Source organism: Plectropomus leopardus, unplaced genomic scaffold (genome assembly GCF_008729295.1).
Source record: "Plectropomus leopardus isolate mb unplaced genomic scaffold, YSFRI_Pleo_2.0 unplaced_scaffold4368, whole genome shotgun sequence".
Taxonomy (NCBI): Eukaryota; Metazoa; Chordata; class Actinopteri; order Perciformes; family Serranidae; genus Plectropomus; species Plectropomus leopardus.
In genome coordinates this window covers 1-1,467 of record NW_024647874.1, presented here as the reverse complement: position 1 = coordinate 1,467, position 1,467 = coordinate 1, and the positions used below count along the sequence as shown (strand labels likewise).

Genomic DNA, 1,467 nt, shown 5'->3' with positions numbered 1-1,467 from the left:
TACAGCACCGTGGTACTTTGGTCCTTTAAGAGCACGACTGGCGCCGTTATCCTCCGCTAAAGTCTCAGCTCAGACGACCTGAACGCGACGGGATTTTACAATCGGACCTTCGCGTAAACACAATCTTCGTTCGTTGTATTTCTCACTTTCCTCAGTTATCACACGCCTGACTCTTCGTTCAGCCTTCTGTGCGGGTCAAAGGTCAGACGAGCAGCGATGTGGATGTTTGGTTTGGAAAAAAAACCGGTAAAATGTTTCCTCGCGTCGATCTCGAGTAACCAATGTTTTGTTTTTTTTGCGTCTAAACGGATAAAAGTTGAGCAGCATTTGGTTTTGCAGAATTTCGCTCAGACTGCACCCTCGCCGCGCGCTCCTCGCCCTCGCCGCGCGCTCCGCGCCGTGTTTCCTGCTCGTTCACTCCCACCTGTACAGCTTCAGCATCTTCTCAGTGAGCGACGCCAGGAAGTGCTCGCCGTTCACCGAGAACGGGCTGATGTCCAGCACAGGGAGGTCCGCCGGAAGCTTCTGGAGCAGAGAGCCGCTGCCTGCGTCCCACACCTGAGGAGGACGAGGAGGAGGACGAGGAGGAGGAGGAGGAGGAGGACGAGGGGGAGGAGGAGGACGAGGAGGACGAGGAGGAGGAGGAGGACGAGGAGGAGGAAGAGGAGGAGGAGGAGGAAGAGGAGGAGGAGGAGGAAGAAGAAGACAAGAAGGACAAGGAAGAGGACGAGGATAAGGAGGACAAGGACGAGGAGGAGGAGGAGGATGAGGAGGAGGAAGACGAGGAGGAAGAAGAGGAAGAGGAGGAGGAGATGAGTTAGGTAACTTTAAAATGACAAAATAAATGAGAAGAAAACTAAAAGTTAAGAAAGTTAAATGCTGTTTAAAAAAGGGACGGTAAAAAAAGTAAAATAAAAGTAAAATAAATAAATAACTAATTTGTTCTTTTTTAACTCATTTCTTGTTCGCTGGTCATTGCCTTTTCTCCCATTTCTTGTTCGCTGGTCATTGCTTTTCTCCACGTTTTCATTTTTTTAATTTTTTTTTCAAAGGGTTAAACATCTTTCCAAAAAATCTGAAAACTGTTTTTTTATGACATGAAAAAAAAAAAAATCAGAGAGTCTCCAGTTCTTTGGTTTGAGTTTCGTCAGGGAACTAATGCGACTAAACCGCATACACACACACACACACACACACACACACACACACAGGACTGACCATGGTGGAGTTGGAGGACTCGTCCCCGGCGCAGACCAGCGTCCCGCCTCCGTCGGGCCTCCTGAAGACGGCGTTCTTGGTGAGCAGCTTGCAGGAGGAGCCGGCGCTGAACGTCTGCACCGGAGAGCACGAGCAGCTGGGCAGCTGACTGGAGTCCTGCTGAGGCGTCCTGTTCAACGCCATAAGGACGCAGCGCAGAGACGGGTTGGAGCGTCCTGCAGGAGACACGGGACACTTCACGGTTCAGGG

The 1,467-nt window shown here is 50.6% G+C and overlaps 1 protein-coding gene across 1 annotated transcript; it reads right to left on the bottom strand.

Annotated features, from left to right (window-relative positions):
* Positions 1 to 280: 280 nt before the first annotated feature.
* Positions 281 to 1,428, bottom strand: LOC121939231 (E3 ubiquitin-protein ligase RFWD3-like). The gene is made up of 2 exons (XM_042482308.1): positions 1,219 to 1,428; positions 281 to 558 (listed from the first exon to the last, which is right to left on the bottom strand). Exons 1-2 carry the CDS (start codon positions 1,399 to 1,401, stop codon positions 415 to 417), a joined length of 327 nt encoding a protein of 108 aa, XP_042338242.1. The 5' UTR covers positions 1,402 to 1,428; the 3' UTR covers positions 281 to 414.
* Positions 1,429 to 1,467: the final 39 nt, after the last annotated feature.